At 46.3% G+C, this 20,188-nt stretch overlaps 1 protein-coding gene across 2 annotated transcripts in view; it reads left to right on the top strand.

Annotated features, from left to right (window-relative positions):
- SLC27A4 (solute carrier family 27 member 4) overlaps positions 1-20,188 on the top strand; it is a 45,108-nt gene that overhangs the window by 23,801 nt on the left and 1,119 nt on the right. For both annotated transcript variants that reach the window (XM_083597313.1, XM_083597314.1), the window contains exons 11-14: positions 1,823-1,960; positions 4,533-4,697; positions 8,287-8,433; positions 11,005-19,921. In XM_083597313.1, the coding sequence (XP_083453439.1) occupies positions 1,823-1,960; positions 4,533-4,697; positions 8,287-8,433; positions 11,005-11,162 (608 nt within the window). In that variant the 3' untranslated portion in view covers positions 11,163-19,921. The remainder of the gene's footprint in view (positions 1-1,822; positions 1,961-4,532; positions 4,698-8,286; positions 8,434-11,004; positions 19,922-20,188) is intronic.

The following is a 20,188-nucleotide window of genomic DNA, read 5'->3' as shown; positions in this document are numbered from 1 at the left end:
CATTTTAATTTGTACCAAAGTATGAGGGAAAGGATCAAATACAACCTCTTCCCTTTTCATAGAATCATAGAATTGTAGAGTTGGAAGGGAGAACAAGGGTCATCTAGTCCAACCCCCCACCATGCAGTAATCTTTTTGCCCAATCTTAACCCTGAGATTAAGAGTCTCATGCTTTACTCACTGAGCTATGCCATGGTCTTTTATTTTTGCTGCATTTCCAGTTATGATTGCCTCCCTAATGCAATTTAGGGGTGGGGGGAGAGAAAATAAATGGATATTAAATTAACGAATGTTAAAATGATGTTGGATTGAAAATAAGTGGCATTAGCAACAAAGTTAACAAGAGTATGCAAAATTGAACTGAAAATGGATGAAAATATAGAGTTATAATATGTTAAGATATAGAGTTAAGATAAACGAAAGAAGGTAAGGATTTGCTGATTTGATTATTTAAACGGGGATACAAAAAGGGGAGGTGTGAGGAGGCCAAGGAAATAAGATAATGAGTTAGGGTTACAAAAATGGATTTGTTTTTATTCTTCTTTTTCTTATTTTATGTATTTTTCTATGTTTCTTTTATTGTATTTCTTTCTTTTTATATGATCTTTTAAATTTATGTTTTTGTAAAACTCCAATAAATATCTTTAAAAAAGAAAGAAAGAAAATAAATGGATATTAAAGCAGCACTATACTACTTGTAAAGGGAGAGGTTAAACTGATAAGAGCTGATTCCTAGACAGAGGACGCAGAACATAGAGAAGGAAATGGCTAGAGTAATCTGCATAAGTCAGGGGTCCCCAAACTAAGGTCTGCAGGCCAGATAAGGCCCAAGGGACTCGTTCATCTGGCCCGCGGCGACCCCCGCCTCCCACTGCTACCGCCTGCTCTTACCAGCACTGCACTGCTCGGCTGCCCACTTCTAGGTCGGAGGAGCACCGGAAATAGCTGGTGCGCATGCACCAGCGTTATTTCCGGTGCACATCTGGGTCAGAGGAGGCCCGTGCACATGCGCACAAGCTATTTCCGGTGCTCCTCCAACCTGGAAGTGCGCCGGAAATAGCGTGTGTGCACGCGTATGGGCATGCGCTCCCCCGCCTTCCGGTGCACCACGCAATTGGCGCTGGAAACACCAGCCCGAGGCGTGGTAAGTTTGCTGACCCCTGGCATAAGTCATAGCCAGCCCCAAAATCCACTAAACAGCAGTGCAATGGGTCATCAGCGTAGGGCCATAAGAAACCTGTACCTGGGGAAATTGCAGTTCATCAAGTTAAAAAGTAAAAGTGGGATTTTCTGGGCTGTGTTAAGACAGAAGTTGTGCAGGGAAAATATGAGATGGGGATATTGTGCTCAGAGAGTTTTGCCAAGTGATGTTAATCCTTCATGCATGAAAACTTCTGTTAATCTTTAAGGTGAAACAAGACACTTAGTTGTCCTTATTATAAATGGAAGGAAAATCTATTTTTTCATGAGCTCACTACCAGCTGGGATCTGGTCAGTGCATGGATGGATTACTGCCTGGGATCCATGCGATCCAAAATGGAAGAAATGTGGGGTATAAATGTGGGATATGAGAGCTTATTTTGCCTACACTTGCAGCTTAATCATTTGTCCCTGTCATCTCGGTCCAATGCTTTGGAATGCAGCTGGAAGATACTGTGGAGCAAAAGAAGACCAAGTGTCAGGAGGAGAGCAATTCTCCTTTTAACTCAGGGAACACATGTGCCCTTCCCCATGACATTGCTGCTCTGCCAAATGCCTCTTCTGCCTCCTCTTGCATTTCTATTATGTGGTGGCCATGTAAGGTGTCCTTCTCTGCCCACAGGAGAGCCAGGCCAGCTGGTTGGGCGCATTGTCCAGAGCGATCCTTTGCAGCGCTTTGATGGCTACTTGAACAATGAGGCCAACAATAAGAAGGTTGCCCGTGATGTCTTCACCAAAGGCGACTGTGCCTATCTCACAGGTAGGCCCTCCTTCTCCTGTATATATCCTGCTGCCTCTGTGCAAAGCTGCCTTCTTCCAGGTAGCAAGACCATTTGCCTGCCTAATACCAACCAATCTGCCTGGACTTACTGACAGTGACTTCCCAGGGATTCAGGCAAGGGTCTCTTGCAGCCCTGCCTGGAGGTGCCAATTGAATCTGGGACCTTCTGCATGCAAAGCAGATGATCTGCCACCAAGCCACATTCTTTTCTACATGGTGCTTAGGGAACAACTTGCACCTTAATATCAGCAAGACAAAGGAGATGGTGTTGGACTTTGGGAGGAAGAGAGGAGAACTGTACATCGGGGAGGGCTGTGTGGAGAGAGTCTCTTCCTCTAAATTCCTAGGAGTTTACCTCAGTGAAGACCTTACTTGGAAAATCAATACAACCCAGGTGTTTAAGAAAGCCCAACAGAGACTCCATCTCCTCAGATTATTGCGGAAGAACGATGTCAATCAACATTTGATGATCTCCTTCTACCGGTCCACAATAGAAAGTGTCCTTTCATACTGCATCATGATGTGGCACGCTGGTTTGACATCAAGTGCCTACAGAGGGTGGTGAATACAGCACAAGATATTATGGGCTGTCCTGTGAATCCGCTGGATGAAACAGTGGAAGAACTTTGCCTCAGGAGAGTGAGGGAAATTCTCAGGGATGATTCACACCCTGGCCAGCACTTTCTTGATCTCCTCCCCTTGGGCAGAAGATATAGAAGCAGGATTAGTCGCACCAACAGGGTAAAGAACAGCTTCTATCCGTGGGCTATTAGGCTGCTGAATGAAAAGATAACAACAGGGCAGCTGACTTTCGGGTTTGGTGGGTGTGCATCAGTAAACAAGGGGAATTAAGACTAAGTGAGCTGAGTGGGGGGGTGCTCATGTAATCTCACTGTATACAAGTTGTACAAGTGACAATAAAGTATTTCAATTATTTCAATTTCCCCTAATAGCATTGGAAGCTGCCTTATACTGAATCAGGATATTGGGATATTGTCTTCACCAAATTGCCATTGGAATCCATTGACTTTCCCATTAAGCTGGCCATTGGGGACGCCATTAAGCCTTCCCAACTTGGTGCTTTCCATACATTTTATTTCTTTTAAAAATTATTAAAGAAGTGTAGAACAATTGACAAATAGGAGGAAATAACCCAAGGCAGGATTAATTTTTTAAAAAATCTGCAGCTCCCATCAGCCACCACCAACCTGGCCAGATGGAATTGTAGCCCAAGAAATACTGTATTTTCCCGTGTACAACTTTGGGCAATCTCCCCACAAAAAGCTCAAAGTTGTTCTGTTTGATGTTTAAAATACTGGTTTCTTAATTTGGGTTAAAAAAAATAGGGGTTGTCTTATATATGGGGGCGTTTTATACACGGAAACATACGGTATCTGGTGAGCACCAAGTTGGGGATGAGTGCCCCAGTTTGGCCATCATGGGCCAACTCTTCTTTTTGCCTTCCATGGACAAGAATGGAGGATCAGAACGCTCTTTTGGATTTTGCGAGGGGCCCTGCAACAAAACATTGCAGTGTGAAGAGTTCCTACTCCAATCCATTCTCCCTCTGTCCTGGTTTTGTTTGTTTCCACCACCAATGCGCCATGAAACACACTCAGTCCTCATTGGACTGTTTTTTGGGGTTGAAGGGTCATCCGTTCATTCCCCCCCAATTTTCTTATTCTGCACACCTCAATGTTCCCAAGAACCTGTTGATACCTTATGAATGGTGTTATTTAGGTTTTATAAGCAACAACACTCACCTCTGAATATTGGAAATAGAAAGAGTGTTTTTAAAAATTACCTGGAAGTGAGTTCCTTGTTCCAACATTTGCATTGGCTACCAGTCTGTTTCCAGGCACCATTCAAAGTGCTGGTTATGACCTATAAAGTCCTACACAGGTTAGAGCCAAGCGATCTGAAAGACTGTATTCACTCATACGAACCTTCCTGGTTCCTCAGATCTTCAAGAGAGGCCCATCTCTCGGTCCTTCCACCCTCACAGGCACACCTGGTGGGGACGCAGGAGAGGGCCTTCTCAGTGGTGACTGCTCCCACTCTGGAACTCCCTCCCTAGTGAAGCCAGACTGGCTCCCTCCTTGCTGTGCTTCTGACAGCAAATGAAGACCTTCCTATTCCAACAGCCCTTTGGGAATTGATGGCTTTTGAGGAAAGGGCTGGTGCCATATCATTTTTATTGCTATTGTCTGTGTTTTTAAGGCATCTTTTTATACAATTTTATTCCCATTAGGGTCTAGTTACATTTTAACTATTCTCTTTTCTATGTTTTTAGCTTGATCTATTTTATCTGTGTAAGCATGTCTTGAGTCCTGGACTGGGGAAAAGCCAGGATATAAACAACTTCTTCTTCTTCATATTGTTGTTGTTGTTGTTGTTGTTGTTATTTGCTAGTTGCAAAGCGACTTACAACCAAATAATAACTGCTGGGTGCTGTAGTGATAAAGGCGTAGGTAGCGAAGGACCACACTTTCATCTTACTGTGAGTTCTTTCTCTCTCTCCCAAACCCTACCCCACAATGGCTCCCTTTAGGTGACGTTCTGATCATGGACGAGTTGGGCTACATGTTCTTCCGAGACCGCACAGGAGACACTTTCCGCTGGAAGGGCGAGAACGTCTCCACGACGGAGGTGGAGGGGATGCTCAGTCGCATCCTAAACATGACAGATGTTGTGGTCTACGGGGTGGAAGTTCCAGGTAATGGGTGGCAAGCGTTTCTGGGTTCTCCTCCAATGTTGCCCTTCTCTTTTCCTGCAGGGCAGAAAGCTGATTACTATATATACTGGTAGTTCGCTGGACTGTTTGAGGCAGCTCAGCAAGAGTTTCTGACTCCAAACTGTTTAAAATAGCACCAAGTAAAAACTCCACACACTGGTCTTGGGGCTGTGAGGATCACAGTCCTGTTTGTTTCCAGGCCCAGTTATTCAATGTGGTGTTTTGTTTATAATCTTTACAGCTCCAAACCAGGGACAAGGAACACGCAGCCCTCCCAGGTGCTGTTGGGCTCTCATCATCTCTGACCGGCATGGCCAATAGTCAAGGATGATGGGATTTGTAGTCTAACAACATCTAGAGAGCCAAAAGAGTTCCATCCCTCTGCTAAATGTTCTGGGCCCAATATACTTCAGGGAATGTCTTCAACCTCATGAATTTCATGGGAATGTATTCAACCTACCCCTGGCAAGTGGTAAAATAATTTGTGGATGAATCAAACTTCTGTAGTCACTTGTCAACTAGAATATTTCATGCTGTGATATTTTGGCATGATGGAACAACACAGCTTAGGAAAAGGGGGAATGGTGGTGCGGTCTTTGCTTAAGTATAGGTCTGTGGTCCCTCCTGGTGCAAACCTTTAAAGCCCTTCCTAGCCTATGAGCAGACTACCTCAGGGATCACGTCTTCTCCATTTGCTCTGGCTTATAGATCGGCTTCTCAGTCTTCTGCTTTACATCCCATCACCATTTGCGATACAATGGGCAGCTATGAGAGATGGAGCCTTCTCGCTGGTGGTGCTGTAGTTCAGCCCTTATGGTCCCTGGCCTAAAAAGGTCCTGATAGTCACTATGGACACATCCACACCATACATTTACAGCAGTATCATACCACTTTAAAGAGTTGTGGCTTTCCCCAAAGCTGGGGTGAAACTGGACTTTATTTCACCCAGGTCAAAGACCCAGCTTGGCATCCCCAAATGTGCATTTGTACACACACACACACACACACACAGGCTTGGAGGCCCAATGGTGCCCCTCTGGAAGCTTCACCCGGGGCAAAAGCCCTGACTAGTCCCCACCCCAACCCCATAGCTGCAAAAAAGCATCCTGGGAACTCCTGAATGTTGTTAGGCAACCCCTATTCCTCTCTGTGGGGAATTTCTAGAGTGCTGTTACCATTGATCCCTCTTCCCAGGGTGCTCTGGGAACTGTAGCAATGTGAAGGGGAATAAGGGTCTCTTAACAAACCATAGCTTCTGGGATTCTTTGGGAGAAGCTATGACTGTTTAAACTGGTGTGATAGTGCTTTAATTAGATGGTGCAGGTGTAGTTATTCAGAGTCATCTTCAAACAGTTGTGGAAAGAACCATTTTGAAGGAGTTGCTGCTATTTAGTGCCCAATATTGGAAGGTTGGCGGTTCTAATCCCTGCGACGGGGTGAGCTCCTGTTGCTTAGTCCCTGCTCCTGCCCACCTAGCAGTTCGAAAGCATGTCAAAGTGCAAGTAGATAAATAGGTACCGCTCTGGCGGGAAGGTAAACGGTGTTTCCGTGCGCTGCTCTGGTTCTCCAGAAGCGGCTTAGTCATGTTGGCCACATGACCCGGAAGCTGCCTGCGGACAAATGCCGGCTCCCTCGGCTTATAGAGCAAGATGAGTGTGCAACCCTGGAGTCATCCGCGACTAGACCTAACAGTCAGGGGTACCTGTACCTTTATTGTCAATTAAAATAGTCCCCCCCACCCTGTTCAGGATAGGATGGGGTAGCAGGCAGCAAGGTATGTGTGACGAGAATTGAGGCAGGCAAGGAACCAGTCGTGAGCTATGCCCACCTTGATTCTTCTCACAAGAACTCCAGCAAAGGGGGGGGGGCGCATGGATTTCTACTCAAATTCTCACACCACTTTTACTTTCTACTTGAATTGTTACCTTTATTGCATAAGCATGGATTTTAGAGTGTGCCTTCATGTTTTAACTGATTTATTACCGGTACTTAAAATAAAAGTTATAAGCCATGGGGATGGGGAAGGGATTTGATGTTGTGCAAAGTATGAGATTTCAGCTTCTTCCTCTGCAAGCAGAACAATGCAGCGTGGGATGTGATTCCTCAATAGACATGTGTTCCTTGGAGCAATGCAGAATTTCGAATGCATTCAGTTTTCGTGATGCAGTTGCATTCAGGAGTCAACTATAAGGCAGAGCTTTGCAGTTCAGTTATGACAGAAGTTTATTTGCATACAGTACTTCTGCTGTGGTTACTGAGTTATTTTTGCCTTTTGCACACTCAGGACAGATAAAGGATTTTGGATAACTTTTTATTTATTTCTTGTTTTAACCTTGTAAAAAATAAAATAAAAAAGCGTATTAGATATAACGGAAGGTGAAACATGAGCAGAGTTACCAAGAATTAAACACGGTCATACCTCGGGTTACAGACGCTTCAGGTTGTGTTTTTTTCAGGTTACGGACACGCCAAAACCCGGAAGTACTGGAACGGGTTACTTCTGGGTTTTGGCGGTCACACATGTGCAGAAGCGCCGAATTGCAACCAGCGCATGTGCAGACGCGGGTTGCGAATGCTGCGGGTTGTGAACGTACCTCCCACACGGATCACGTTCGCAACCCAAGCGTCCACTGTATATGTATCTGCTTCCATGTGAAATAGCTTTAAGCAGCACTGGATTTAGGGTGGTGCAGGGAGTTACCCCACACAGGGTGCTGAGCCGAGGGACCAAAAATTTTTGGCCTCACTCAGGGTGCCATACTACCAAAGATTACCAAAGTCCACCTCTGGTATTAAGGTGTGTATCTGTGTGTGGCTGTGGCCCCACCCACTTTTAGCTGTGCCTCTGCCCACTAGTGGAACTCTAACAGTTTCCCCCAGGATAACAGCTAACAGCTTTCCAACGTGAACAGCCAATGAAGCTGAACACCAAAATATTGAGGGTGGGTAAAAGAAAGTACTTCTTTACACAGCACAAAATTAAACTCTGGCACTTGCTCCCCAGGAGGCAGTGATGCCACCAACTTGGGTGGCTTTAGAAGAAGATGAGGAGAGGGCTATCCATGGCAGCTAACCACAATGGCTCTGCTTTGCCTCCACGGTCAGAGGCAGCAATGGTTCTGAATACCAGTTGCTGGAAACCACAGGAGAGGAGAGGGCTCTAGAAACTGAAGAAGTGTCTCCACCCCCATCGTTCTGCCCGGACACTGAGGTCCAGCGCCAAGGGCCTTCTGGTGGTTCCCTCACTGCGAGAAGCCAAGTTACAGGGAACCAGGCAGAGGGCCTTCTCGGTAGTGGCACCAGCCCTGTGGAACGCCCTCCCACCAGATGTCAAAGAGACAAACAACAACAACTTTTAGAAGACATCTGAAGGCAGCCTTCTTTAGGGAAGCTTTTAATGTTTAATAGACTATTGTATTTTAATATTCTGTTGGAAGCCCAGCCAGATATGCAGAGTATAAATAAATTATTATTATTATTATTATTATTATTATTATTATTATTATTATTATTATTATCAACTCTATGAGAATAGCTCTAGAAACCTCAGAGTGTGTTTTTTGTGTTCTAGGAACTGAAGGGAAGGCTGGGATGGCAGCAGTTGTGGATCCAGACCATTCCTGTGACTTGGAGAGCTTTGCAGAGGACATGAAGAAGGCGCTGCCTGCTTATGCCCGACCTGTTTTCCTGCGTCTGCTTTCAGAAGTGCACAAGACAAGTGAGTCTCCTTGACAGAGATACAGAAGAAGCTTTAATCTGATTGTGAAACATGGAGTTTTTCTTGGAATGTTTTTCAGAAGCCACATCAGTGTAAAATCAGTCTGTAAACAAATTGCACAGAAAAGGAGACTCTTGTCTGCTCCACATGTGAGCTGTTAATACTTTTCTGGAATGTAGTTCAGCACAAATGCATTTATTTAATACAATTTCTAACAAATAAGCCACAGTATGGCTTGCGTCAGCTGAACCTGGGTCATGGTTTGAAGGAAGAAAATTGAACCTAGCAGTTCAAAAGCACGTCAATGTGCAAGTAGATAAATAGGTACCGCTCCGGTGGGAAGGTAAATGGCGTTTCCGTGCGCTGCTCTGGTTCGCCAGAAGCGGCTTAGTCATGCTGGCCACATGACCCGGAAGCTGTCTGCAGACAAATGCCGGCTCCCTCGGCCAATAAAGTGAGATGAGCGCCGCAACCCCAGAGTCGGCCACGACTGGACCTAATGGCCAGGGGTCCCTTTACCTTTACCTTAAGAACATAAGATTCTGCTGGGTCAGAACAAAGGTCCATGCAGTCCAGCATCCTGTTCTCACAGTGGCCACCCAAATGCCTGTGGGAAACCTGCAAGAAGGATCCGACCACAAGACCCCTTCCCCAACCCATAGCTTCCTCCATGTGCTGCATATTATATAGTTTCTCCATGCCTTTGCTTCTGCAAAGAAAACCTCCACCGCCCTTTCCACTGCTGTTCTCAGTCAAATCCTATTTGTGTCTTGTTTACACAGTGTTTTAAAATAATCTATAAACATGTTCCAATCCTCGTTAAAGTCAGTCTCTTTTTTATGTCTAATTTTACAAGTCTAACTAGCCAATTCTACATATTCTGTCCATTTCAACTGCCATTTTTCTTTAGTAAGATACTGCTTCTTCATGGCATTTTTGTCTATATAATATTTACGTGGCTATTGTTGCATAAAGAAATAGATTTACCTGTTTTGGGGGGATACCTGTTCCCATTACCCCTAATAAAAAGGCTTCTGGGGAGAGTTACCTTAAATATATTTTTTATCTCATTATAGATCATCTCCCAAAAGTCTTTAGCCACTTTACCCATCCACCACATGTGATAAAATGAACATTCTGCTCGTTACATTTCCAACAAATGTTTGGTGCAAATATATATATCTTTGCCAACTTACTTGGTATCAGATACCACCTGAGTATCATTTTCACAAACTTTCCCCTCAAAGTATAACACATTGTGGATTTCAGCCCAGATTTCCACAACTTTCCCTATGGTTCTGATTCTATATTATGCCCCATATCCTCAGCCCAATGGATCATGGCAGATTTAACCATTTCATCTTTGGCTTCCCATTCTAACAATATCTTATCCATCCTCAAAATCAGTTTTTCTCTATTGCATCACAGAACAACTAATAAAGCGAAAGGATATGTGGACAGTCTGGTATGAATCCACCACTAATAATACACTAGTACAGCGGTACCTCGGGTTAAGAATTTAATTTGTTCTGGAGGTCCGTTCTTAACCTGAAACTGTTCTTAACCTGAGGTACCACTTTAGCTAATGGGGCCTGCCGCCGCGCTGCCTCATCCTGAGGTAAAGTTCTTAACCCAAGGTACTATTTCTGGGTTAGTAGAGTCTGTAACCTGAATCATCTGTAACCTGAGGTACCACTGTATTGCATCAGTGACATGCTGCAGAATAACACACAACCCCCCCCAAAGCACCAATCTGGAGGGGCACAGAATGTCCTTCAAAACTTCACACCTGCTGTCCACACACCTACACCCATCACCTGCTGCTAGAGATTGCTGTCTCAGTAGGGCTGGTCCTGATGTCAGATAATAATAATAATAATAACAGCAACAATAATTTTTATTTATACCCCACCCTCCCCGTCCAGAGCTGGGCTCAGGGTGGCTAACACCAGTAAAATTACAATAAAACATAATAGGGAAAAAAACACCAATTTAAAATACAGGTTAAAATACAATTTAAAATGCAGCCTCATTTTAAAAGTAGTCCATAGATCAAAACCATAAAGGGAGGGAAACATAAGGGTCAGACTGAGTCCAAACCAAAGGCCAGGCGGAACAGCTCTGTCTTGCAGGCCCTGCGGAAAGATGTCAAGTCCCGCAGGGCCCTGGTCTCTTGTGGCAGAGCGTTCCACCAAGTCGGGGCCAGTACTGAAAAGACCCTGGCCCTGGTTGAGACCAATCTAACCACCTTGACACTTGGAACCTCCAAAATGCTCTGTAACTGGTGAACATGTAGCATGGCAGCAAGTGTACTGCTCCTGGCTCAGTGGCAGAACATTTGCATCCCTGCCAGAAGCCCCAGAAAGCCACTGCGAATCAGTGTGGACAATACTTGAGCTGGTTCAGTAATAGGCAGTTTCCTTCCTGCGCCCCTAGGCATACATTTAATTACCGTACTTTTCGCTTTCCCTTTACAATGAAGAGCTGAGGAGAAAACACAAGGACAACATTCCTTAACTGCTTTTTCTTTTTCTTCTTCTTCCTGCCTCCCTTCATCTTCTCTGCTCTCAGGTACCTTCAAGTTCCAGAAAATGGACCTGCGTAAGGAGGGATATGATCCCAATGTGGTGAAGGACAAGCTTTATTTCCTTGAGCCCCGGCAGTGCCGCTACCTCCCGTTGAACGAGGACATCTTCAAGAGAATCCAGTCAGGACAAATGAAGCTGTGAAACAGCCCCTGATCTTCTCCGTGACTTCTGCCCCTCTGTCTAGGGTAGGGTGGTGGGACTGGAGTTTGCATAGGAAAGGAAAAGCCAGTGATGGTTAGAGATTTAACAAAATGGCGGCGGGGGAGGGGGGAGGGAGGCGCAGCGAGTTGTTTTTTGGTTTAGTTTTTGATTTGACCTGTTTTTGTAGAAGACGATGGCCAATGGCAGCCTCCCCCAACCTGGTGCCCTCCAGGAGTTTTGGACTATAACTCCCATCATGAGGGATGCTTGCCATATGGTTTGCAGGGGGACAGCTGGGGGCAGGGGGCGGGCAGGTTGATGCATACCAAAGCATAGAAGCACTATGGCTTTATTTTCTACTTGGTTGGAACAGTGGCCATGCTGTTTCCTGTTCCTCTGGGTTGAGCATGCTAGGTCAGTGTGTCAGTTTCAAAGGCTCTGCCCTCCGGTTCCCTAGGCCCCATCCACCGCTCTACATTTAAAACAATACCACACCATTTTGAACAGCCATGGCTCCCACCCCCCACAAATAATTCTAGGAACTAAAGTTTGTTTAAGGTGCTGAGGTGTTTTGCTCTGTGAGGGGGTGGGCCTCCTAACGACTTTCGGGACCCTTAGCAAACTACATCTCCCAGGATTCTTGGGAGGGGAAGCCATGACAGTTAAAAGTGGAACGGTACTGTTTTAAATCTATAGTGCGGACGAGGCCCTGATCTCCCTTTGCCCCTTTTCTGTGTTTCCCCATAGGACCCACAAGGGCTGCACTGCTTCATTACGCCTCTAGGTGGTGCCATTGTGCTTCCTTTCTCTGGGGTCCACCTTTGATCCTTCTCCCTTGCCATGGTTGTGATTATAACTTTTTATGAGGAGAGATTGTCTCTCTCGACTGCACTGTCCCTAGTTTGCGGAGCGGGCAGGAAGGGCACAGTGACTCAACTTATTCCAGGGATATGGGTGGTGTGTTTGGTTGGGTTTTCCTTTCACAAATGGATGTTTATTTGTATGTTGGGGTTTTCGTATTATTATTTTTTTGCAATTTATTGCAAGTTCCATTTTGTTTTTAAAGAAACAGGAAAGGGTTAACGGCAAGCTTGCAATTCTGCCTACAGTGCAAGCTGGTTGGCTTTTCATTCCCCCCCCCCTTTTTTTTGTACAGTAGTCTGGCCAACAGCATCTCATTCTGTGTCTCATGTATGAACACAGACGTCTTCATTCCGCTTCTCCTACAGGGGTGGGGGAGCTTTAAAAGGGTCAGAGGCAAAAATTCTCCTTTGATCAGTTTCTTCATCTGTTTGCTCAGCAGTTGTGTCTCAGTGTGAATCCCACCTGTTTCTTAAGTTTTGCTAGGTGCTCTTTCCACCTCCTGCATTTTCAGAAAGGGGTGTGTGTGTGTGTGTGTGTGTGTGCGCGCGCGCGCACTTGCGCTTCAAATTGCTCTTAAGTGATTTTCACGAACAAAGATAGAGGGGCATGTTGGTTGCTTGGCTTCCTCAAGCCCACCACTGACAATGGCACAGTGTACTGTCAGGATGGCACTAGGGTGCATGTGCAAATAAGACCCCATGAATGCATCCCTGTTCCAGAGGAGCAGGTGCATGGCACTTGTGGGTTGTTCATTTTATATGCATGGGGACAAGGGGGCCTGGTGCCAGCTGCCCAAGGCAGTCCAGAAGGCTCAGGGCCACCACAGGTTCCATTTAATTCCTTGCGTCACCAGGGTGGAGCCTTGCCTGAGATGAAGTCCTGTTTGGGTGTGAGCCAGGTGATCCCATTCATGCTATGATTCTGTCTCTCTACTTAGCCATAGAACTGAATGGCAGGACCCTTGCTGGGGAAAAGGAAGCCCAGCCTCATCTCACTAGCACCTATCGGAAGTGTCAGTCCAAACGATTGATGAGTGCTTCAGTTCTTCTGCTATGTGCAATGTTTGCACGCGTGCTGTGAGTTACTGCGCACCTGTTTGGGCGAGGCCACAGCCCAGCTGTAGAGCATGTGCTTTTGCATATAGAGACAAAGGTTGCTGCTTCAGTCTGTGGCAGGGCTGGGGAGAATCTCTGCCTGAGACCAGGGAGGAGTTTGCTGGCCACACTGGACTTGGATGGAGCAATGCTTTGACTTCACACAAGACAGCTCCTTATCTCTTAGTACTTTGCACAAGGGTGTGCATTGGTGCCATCCAGCATAGCTGTCAACTTTCAGATTTGAAAATAAGGAATCAGCAGCCTCACCTGTCCCAGGGACAGTCTACGGGATATCTAACAATCCGGAATAGCAGCGGGAAACGGCGCTGGAATAAGGGAATTTCCCACAAAAAAAGGGAAGGTCGACAGCTATGGCCATCCAGGCAGGACTCTGGGGGAGGGATCTAAGGACCCCCTCAGCAGGGCTGGCTTACCCTGTTTTGAAGTAAGTTCCTCCAGTCTAAAATGACCTAAATGTAGACGGATGGGAGAATAATCTCAGCGTTTGTAGCAACCCAGGAGTTCTTGGATCTAGTGCTATCCTGCAAGGCATAAGGCGTCTGCTCAGCTTCCTTTCAGCATCCTCCAAGGCAGGGGGTGGGGAGCCTGTGGCCTGTGTGTCTTCCAGCTACGGCTCCCTTCATCCCTCGGCTATGCTGATGGGAGCTGCGTTGCCACAGGACCCCTGACCCCACTCAGAGGGAGTCGGGGGCCCTTTGCTCTCTTACTGCAGGCTGCTTTTGGGACTTCAGCTAGCCATTTGCCAGTTTTAATGCCAAAGTCCTTGCCCAGAAATATTTTAGGTAGAAAAAACACCTCTGTTGTTTGTGAGTAGGGTAATTGTCTTGGGAGTTGTAAATCAGAAAGGGGAGGGCTGTAACCAAAGGCATGCAGAAGGCATGCAACCCCGGCCATTGCCAGGTAGAGCTGGGAGAGACTCCTGTCCAAAAACCCAGAGCAGTGTCACCAATACTGAGCTATATGGACCAATTGTCCGGCTCTGTATAAGGCAGCTTCTTGTGTTCCCACTGCCATCAGCCCAGGGTGGTATCCAAGTGGGTTCTACTCAGAGTAGTCCAATGGAAATTAATGAACCTGAGTTCGTCATGTCCATGAATTTCAGCAGGACTGCTTTCACTAGCACCAATATATTGTGAGATGCACCCTCTTCCCCAAAATAATGTTTAGCAGGTTGAAGTTGGAACAGTTTGCTTTGAACTGCATGGTTTCTCCACAAGGGCAGAAATCCAGTTTCTCTTGAGACACCAGCGTCACTTCCAGCCAGGTGACCTGTTCATTCAGCACTCAATCTGATCTGTTTACAGAAAATCTGCACAAAAATGAGAGTGACTTTTTCCGATAGGCTTGGGCTGCACTTCTTTTCAGTGCATTTCCCCTTCAATTTCCTTATTGCAAAAGTTAGAGCAGGGGGTTAGGAGCGGACAGCAGGTTTGTTGCGCAAGGGCATGAATGAAATTTTAATTTGCCGCCTGAATTTGCCCGCATTTGTTTGGCTCCCCCCTTAAGAATAGCAACAGCCTGGGAAACATTGGTGGTTATTGAGGCAGACTAAACCTTGTCTACTGGTCCTACAAAATAGGAACAAGCATAGAGGGGCAGTGCTTGAATTACTGGACTAGTGAGCACCTATGTCAGAAGAACTTTAGGTGATTCAAAAGCAGTGTAACTGCACCAGCTGAAGATATTTGGGAGCTCCAGTAATGATGTTGCCCTTCTTTGCTTTGTACTCATGAGAGGTAGACTTTGCTGCAGTTGCTTTGAGGGCTCTTTCGTGCCTCTAGATTCCTCTGTCTCTCTCTGTCTCTGTCTCTGTCTCTCTCTCTCCGTGTGTGTGTGTGTGTGTGTGTGTGTGTGTGTGTGTGTGTGTAGACTCACATGTAATGATTTGGATTGGGAAGCAAATCATAGGCCTGCCTTCTGGATCTCCCCTGGTGTCAGGGCTTGACCTGCGATTTCAGGGTTTTAGCCTCCTTTATAGGGTCTTCACATGGGTGAAAGAAAAAAATCAAGATGAGAAGGGCAGAAGAGCAAAGAGTAAGGTTACCACAACTTCCATCATAGAGCTTTGGTATGCTGATGACAACGTAGTGTGCCCACGTTAAGAGGATGACCTCCAAAGCATCCTAAATGTCTTCGCAGAAGCTTACGAAAAGCTTGGCCTATCACCCAACATTCAAAAAACCAAAGTGCTGCACCAGCAAGTACAAAACAACCCCTCTGCAGCGCCACAAATCCAACTCAATGGTGTAACGTTGGAAAATGTCAATCACTTCTCCTACCTGGGCAGTTACCTTCCCACAAGGGCTAACATTGATGCCGAAATCCAGCATCGCCTGAGCTCTGCGAGTGTGGCTTTCTCCCAATTGATGTGCAGAGTGTTTGAGGACCATGACAGTCGCAGGGAAACCAAAATGCTTGTTTACAAAGATATTGTACTAGCAACCTTACTGTATGCTCGTGAAACATAGACCACATAAACTCCATCTCCAACTCCTCGAAAGATTCCATCAACAGTGTCTCCGAAAAATTTTACACGTCACTTGGGAAGACAGGCGAACTAATACCAGTGTACTGGAAGAAGCAAAGATCACCAGTGTTGAAGCAATGATTCTTCAACATCAACTTCGTTGGACTGGTCATGTTGTGTGGATGTCTTCCAAAGCAACTACTCTATTCCGAACATAAAAATCGAAAGTGGAATGCTGGTGGTCAACAAAAGAGGTTTAAAGACTTTCTCAAGGCAAATCTAAAAAAGTGTAGTATAAACACTAAAAATTGGAAAACACTTGCCTGCGAGTGCTCCAGTTGGACAACAGCCTTTACCAAAGTTGTCATGGGCTTTGAAGACACTCGAACTCAGAACGCAAGGGAGAAATGTGCAAAGAGAAAGGCACACCTGGCAAATCCACACCGTGATCAGCTCCTGCCTGGGAACCAATGTCCCCACTGTGGAAGGACGTGTAGATCCAGAATTGGCCTCCACAGTCACTTACGGACTCATTGTTAAGACCGTGTTTATGGAAGACAGTCTTACTCAGCTACGAGTGACTGCCAGAGATGAAGAAGAAGAGGCAACTACTTCCCGTGCGCCTGAGAGCTTTTGCTCTTCACTCTGCTCCTCCCACCTCACCAGTCAGGCACTTGCTCTGCCCTTGCTCCCCAAGCTGCACCCCTTCATAGTTTAAGACTCAGGACACCTGATGGCTCTGCTCCATCCCCGCTACTGACCACAGACACCTGAGTGCAGTTAGGTGGTGGTCCAAAATAAAGAGCACCTACATACTGAGTCCTGTGGCTCTAGGAGGTGTTTTTTTTGGGGGGGGGGTTGCACAGTATGGGCAAGATTCCCACAATGAGCATTTCACCTTCCCAGGGAGCTACTGCTTACTCACTTTCCCACTCTGGGCCCAATCCATGTAACTGCTGCAAAGAGGGTAAGCTAAGAGGCAGTTGCATTCATTTCACTTTGAGAATCAGCTCCCACCACTTTGAGTTGGGATGGTTGGGGGCTTCTTTTAAAACCGCTGTGCATGATTTGTTGTGCGAACTTAATGCACATGTTGCTTTCCCCCTCCCCTCCTCCCCAATGCGCTGTGTTTTTAATGTGCTCAATCAGGTGGACTATTGAAGGTAGCAAAGAACAAGCTTTTCCTAGCCAACCTTGTGTCTTAACTGTAGCCCCGAATACCAGATGATGCAGCCAGAGAGGTCTGCTCGCATTCCTCTTTATTGCAGCCTCCCCCGACCTGGTGTCCTCCGGACATTTTGGAATCCAGTTCCTATCAGCCTGGGCCAGCATGACCAATGGCCAACGGTGATTGAAGTGGTAGTGTGTTGGGTGGGGGAAAGGCTGTTGTAGCGCATATGACTCTGGTGCAGGGAGGAAGACCCAAGAGTTCTGTGCTGGTGACATTGAAATCCAGGCTGCATTCCTGAAGACAGAGTTAGTTACGGGCATGTCTTACACGAATGGGTCATACACATTTTTAAAGTAGGCATGGAGAACATTTGTGGTTCTCCAGACGTTGGTCTTCCCAACTCCCACCTGCTGCAACCAGCATGGCCAATACTTAGGGGTGATAGGAGTTGTGTCTTGCAGGCTCCTGATGCTCACCATCTCTGTTTCTTAGAACAGGACTACATAAGGATATTGTCCCCATGCCTCTAGAGTTCTGGTTAACTGAAGCTTCCTTTGCATCATATGGTGCAAGTAGCCAAAATGCACCATGGTGGAACGAAGCATCTACAAGAGTGCTGTGAAGGTTCTTCTTGCCCCAGCTACTGAATGGGCTTCAGCTTGGGACATTTTGGTGGCTGAAATACAGACAATTAAAATGTGTCTTTTTACTAATTATCATGGGGCACAGGGTCTGCCATGCTCTTTGGTGAACCTCAATCAGTTGGTCCCAGTGGGAGCTTCTCTCTTTCTCTGGATTTAACAGCAATTGTGAATTGTGTTTGACTGGGCGGGGGTTGCTTGTACTCTGGTGCAGGAGGAAAGAATACACCCTCTCCACATGTTGTGATCCAGATAGCACTGGGCTCATTCCAGTACCTGATATCAACTTCTCTCTCTCTATTTTAAAGAAGGCACAACAGCAAGTTTAGTATCCAGCTTTGCCGGCCCTACCATTGGACACCCAAAACCTGATGCCTGAGGTGGCTGCTTCTGGAACTGCCCAAAGAACATGGTTGATTAGGCAGTACCAAAATGTCTAAATAACTAAATACATTGCCTCATAGTAGAGCCGATTCTGGAACAAATGGTGCAAGAGTTAATGGCAGCTCCCATCAACCCCAGCCAAAGTGACTAATGGCCAATGATGATGAGAGTTGGAGTCCAGCAACATCTGGAGGGCTGCAGGATCCCCAGTCCAGAGTCAGGCTGCTGTGCCTTCTTGCTGCTTCCTTGATTAAGCTGCTCCCTTCAGGTTGATCCACAAACAAGCAGTATTTCGTGTGTGTGTACAGTTGTGCACATGACCACGTGGAGAACTTGTGGATGGACTGACTGTTTACAGAGGGGCAGCTGTTTAGAGCACACACTTTTCAGGCAGAATGTTGGATCCTAGATGCTTCCAGTTGAAAGGATCTGGAAGCATTTCTGCCTTGCACCCTGGAGAGCTGCTGCTAGTGACATAGATCCTCCAGGAATAAGAGAACACATAGCCTTGACCATGAATGAAGCAGCATCCTATGTTCTCTGAATGCTGCTTGTGTGTATGCGTGTAACAGTAGAGGTGTGCAACTGTGCTCTGCTGGGACCAAATAAAAAGGTGAGCCGGTGGTTTTACCCAATCCTGAGTCAAACTGCAATATCAACAAAGTACCCCGAGTCAGGTCAGCGCCTGCCAAAGCTTTGTCATATTCCGCTGCTGTTTTTCTGGACTCTATACCTTTCCGTACGTTGTATCTCTATGTTTTCCTATGTCTCTATGTTTCTGTACTCTAGGTCCATGCCCTTGGGAGCGTGAGGAAGGCTTTGCTTCCTTTGCCAGGGTGGGGTGGAAACCCCGAAGAATCTGGCGGCTGGGGGCACCTGGTTGTGCCCCTTCAGAATTTTTTTTGGGGGGGGGGCACGCTACGCCATTGGCACTGAAGAGCTGTGGACTTTCTTTTTATGAGTTGGAAACTTCATTAACTCTTTTTAGAAGTCATCCAAGGAAAAGTCCTTACCACCTGCTTTTTATTCAATATTTACAGAGAGAGGCTTGGGACACAGTCTCTTGGAATAATTGCATTTTTCCAAGTGACTCTTCCCTACGGGTGGCACTGAGGGCCCTTTGCTTCTGAGCCCTTTGCTCAACTACTTTCAAGGCTCGCTGGGTTCTGGGAGAAGAGGGGTCTGGAATGCTTTCTAAAGACACTGTGTCCATCAGCTGTTGTCCCCTTTCCTCCTCCTTCTCTCCCATTATTTCCCCGCTTTCCCCCTCATCTGCCTCTGAGCTATGATCTCCCTCAAACCCCTGTTGTAATTCTGAACAACTTCTTCTTCCCTGGAAGGGTTCGGCTGGAGAGGGGTCTCCACCATTCCTCCTCTGCCTAGTCCCTGACAGGTCTATATAGGCAAACCACAGTCATGACTCTATTCCATGAATGGCGAAAGCAAGCAAGCTAGACCATAGATTGCCCACCATATCTTTGGAAGCCCAAACCACAGTTTGGGTTCCAAACCAGTATTTTAAAAGATATCTGAATTAAGCCGGTGTCTTCAAGACAAGGAGGTAAAATCATCTGATGTTGCAGCTGCTCCTGTTTCAGCGGTAGGAAAATGGAGACGCTTTAATTAAATTTCCCCCTCCTGTTTACAACTCTAAATTGCCTTCCGCGTGAGAAGCTTTCCACATCAATGGGAAACTCCCTTCAATTCAGCACTGACTAAGCTCTGCAAAAGATAGTCCTGGGAAGGAGATACACAGGGAAGAGGGAGATATGTGCTCCTTATTGAAGATGGTAAAAAAGAAATAAAGGAGAAGCCCTCCTCCTCAATTAGCTTGGTGGGTGTTTGGCTAGAATGGCTGTTCATGGCTGCCTCGCCTTGAAGCTTAGAAAGTTCAGCTTCCATTTTCTCACCTGCTATCAATCACAGTTTACTAAGCTTCCTTGAAAATGTGCCCCCTTTCCTAAGGTGTCTCCGTGTGTAATTCCAGCAGCTGACATCCTTTGGGCATTTGTCTGGGGCACGCTGCTAATGTCTGCTGTGCGGACTCCCTTTGTTTTCCTTGTTTCGTTTTTCTGACCTGGTACTCTGAACATAACCAGGTGACAAACTGGAACGTGTCCAGAGGAGGGCAACCAAAAAGGTCAAAGGCCTGGAAACGATGCCTTATGAGGAACGGCTAAGGGAGCTGGGCATGTTTAGCCTGGAGAAGAGGAGGTTAAGGGGTGATATGATAGCCATGTTCAAATATATAAAAGGATGTCACATAGAGGAGGGAGAAAGGTTGTTTTCTGCTGCTCCAGAGAAGCGGACACGGAGCAATGGATCCAAACTACAAGAAAGAAGATTCCACCTAAACATTAGGAAGAACTTCCTGACAGTAA

Source organism: Podarcis filfolensis (genome assembly GCF_964270895.1).
Source record: "Podarcis filfolensis genome assembly, chromosome: Z".
Lineage (NCBI taxonomy): Eukaryota > Metazoa > Chordata > Lepidosauria > Squamata > Lacertidae > Podarcis > Podarcis filfolensis.
Note: the sequence above shows the minus strand (reverse complement) of the source record. Positions and strands in the feature narration are given on the sequence as shown.